We start from the raw sequence: 2,897 nt of genomic DNA, 5'->3' as shown, positions 1-2,897 counted from the left end.
TTTTTTTTTTTTTTTTTTTTTTTTTTTTATCGAGAAAGCTTCGCTCGCGCGTATTCGTCGTCGTTTCGAGAGGAGGAAAGAACGCGCGATGGAACCATCGCTTTTCCACTGTAAACATCTGTATATTTTTTTTTCCTTTTTTCCTTTTTGTTTGTTTTTCGCGTATTTTGACCGAATCGGAAGGCGCGCCGTTGGAAAAGCATCGGATACGAGCCATTACCTCGCGTCCCCTTTATCCGTTTTTCGTTCCACTTCAACCGACCTCTCTCGCGTGAATATTTTCCGATAATTATAATTGACTTTTTTTACGCGGTCGATGCGCTACTACCACCCCACCATCCACCCCGACCGAGAGTAATTATGAAAGCAATTAAAATCGTTGGCGAATTACTCGTCGTCCCTTCCTTAACGGAGGAAAGAGCAGGGAGCAGAGATACGAACGCGCGGCCGTGGTATATATACCCTCGAGGTAAACATATTTTCCGTTCCCATTCTATCCGCGATCGAATCGAGCGCGTTCGTCTTTCCAAGTCGTCGCCCGTGTATCGTCCGATTCCATCCTCTCCGTATTCCTTCCTCCCCGAACGCGCGGCCGCCGAGGGAGGAGGAGAGGAAGCGACCGGTCAACGCCATCGAATCCCGAATAGAACTCGCGTCCTATCTTCTCGCCTTCGTTCCATATTAAATATATAAGAAAGAGAAGATATTTCAATATTGGCGAGTAAACACGCGCAAATAGTTTCCACGTTTCTTCGCGTCGCTTTCGAAGGAGCGAGGACGACGCCGTGTTTACAACGCACAACTCCGTGTTCGCGTACGTTCTCAACCGAATATTTCGCGACAGGAAGAGGGGAGAAATATTCCTTCGTAGGTCGATTTTCTTCCGGGAAAAGTCGGGTGGAAAAGAAAATTTTTGAGCCGAACAACGTTAAATCGAATCGATTTCCAGGCTGTAATAATTCCTGCAACGAGAAGAGAACGAAATTGTAGGATTTTAAACGTTCGAGGGGAATAATATGGGGCAAAGAGGAATGGATAGATTTTCATCTTTATTCGATTTCGCCTTCCTTTACACGGTGAAAAATCTGTTTCGCGCGCATCCGCGTTATCGAGAGCTTGCTCCTCGAACATTATCGAGTTTTACTTACGGGTTAACGCGCCGATACCCTTCCACCTCTCGTTCGTCTCGACGTGTCTCGATGGCGCGATATTTGTTCGAAACCGATAACGAACGATTAATTCCGTCTCTTTTCTCTCTCTCTCTCTCTCTCTCTCCCTTCCCTTCTTTCTTCGCGTCTCGAAGCAATTCGAAAATTTAGCCGTCGAGTGTTAAGTTTTTCGCAGTCGCGCTAACAAGTCGTGCACGTGACTGGATGGGATAACGATATGACCACGCGTTCCTTCCTGGTCAACTTGCTCGTAGAAATTGTAGATGAGGCTCGATTACGTATTCCGATCGTACGCGATATCAAACTGCCTGGCTTCTCCTCGCTCGTGATGGAGTGTTTTCTGCCCTCGACCCCTTCCTCCGTCTTCTCTTCCTTTCTCTCTCTCTCTCTTCGCGCAGTTTATATCCCTCCGTGTATCGCGGTCTCTCTCTCTCTCTCTCTGTCTCTCCCTCCTCGACCATCGAAGTCGCAAGTTTGCGACGAGGAAACCTTAGGAATCCACGCACGAGCGACACGTCCACCTCGTAGGGAAATATTTAAACTAGGTATCTGGCGTGCACGTTTTGGTTTGGCGAAAGGGAAGAAAGATCTGTGTCCGCGGCGAAAAGGGGCGAAAGATTACGCGGGGATCTCGGTCGAGAAGCTCTGTTTTGATTTCCCTTCTGTTGTTCCGCGCGCGTTCTAGAAACAGCCATTAATTATCATCGTTAATTATCATGGTCGCGTTCGATAAAACATGGACGTCGAAAGGATGGAAAACAAGCTCGGTGATCCGTCGTGTTTACTTTGCGGCGGGGTTGGCGTGGCGAAAGAAGGGCGGAGAGGCGAGGAGGGGGCGGAAGAAATTCTCGTGGGGAGAAAGGAAGGAAGGAAGGAAGGAAGGAAGGAAGGGAGAAACGAAGCGGAGAGATTGGAAACGGGGGTTGAATTATACCGAAGGAGTGACGTCTACGGAGATAATCACACGCCTCGTAACAGCCAGTTCATCATCGTGGTATCGTGCTTAAGGGCTTGATGCATCGTGGAAATCGCGCACGAACCGCGCCGAACGGAAACTCGAATATAGATCTTGCTTGGAATCTTTCCTCCAACTTCTTTTTTTCGTTCCCTCCCTTATCGATTCGAACGAAAAGAGACGATCGAAAAAGCAACGATTATATAATAATGTGTAACACGATATGATTTTTTTCAGGGGCGTTGCAAATCACCGGATCCGACGTGAACGATCAAGGAAAGTACGAGTGCGTGGCGAACAATTCGGTGGGCACCGAGTATTCGAAATCCGCCATGCTGTACGTGAAAGGTAGGTGGCACATCCGCCCTTCCCTCCGTCTTCGACGGTCGTCGTTTACCGCCGTCGTTTACCGCGTGGTAAAAAACGCGTGTAACGCGAGATGTTCGCGGCGTTAAACCCCCTCCCCTCCTCCAGTTTTCCCGTTTCCCATGAAAATTAATGCCACGTAGTTAAAGCGTAATTAAACTAAGCTGACGGCACAAAGGATTCGCGCGCTTGAAATCGCGTCGCAAATATTATGATGCGGCGACGCGGCATTTCTTGCGGTGGTAGAAACCCTGTGTGCGTCCCTCGAGATTCAAGTATCGCGTAATCAAATGCACGGCTCCCGACAGTTTCGAGTCGCATGCGCGTTGTTAATTGGCACGGGATAGTAGCCGCGTCCCCGACCAATCCGACCAACCTCTCCTCTCAAAACTTCTTCTCCTCGTTTT

General features: G+C 48.7%; 1 protein-coding gene across 1 annotated transcript in view; it reads left to right on the top strand.

Moving 5' to 3' along the window:
* Positions 1–2,897, top strand: part of LOC102680488 (tyrosine-protein phosphatase Lar) — a 30,346-nt gene that overhangs the window by 5,241 nt on the left and 22,208 nt on the right. The window contains exon 2 of the mRNA XM_031514401.1: positions 2,362–2,472. Coding sequence (XP_031370261.1) covers positions 2,362–2,472 — 111 coding nt within the window. The remainder of the gene's footprint in view (positions 1–2,361; positions 2,473–2,897) is intronic.

The sequence above is a fragment of the Apis dorsata genome, unplaced genomic scaffold (genome assembly GCF_000469605.1).
Source record: "Apis dorsata unplaced genomic scaffold, Apis dorsata 1.3 scaffold_991, whole genome shotgun sequence".
Classification (NCBI taxonomy): Eukaryota; Metazoa; Arthropoda; class Insecta; order Hymenoptera; family Apidae; genus Apis; species Apis dorsata.
This window is presented reverse-complemented; position numbering and strand designations above follow the sequence as displayed.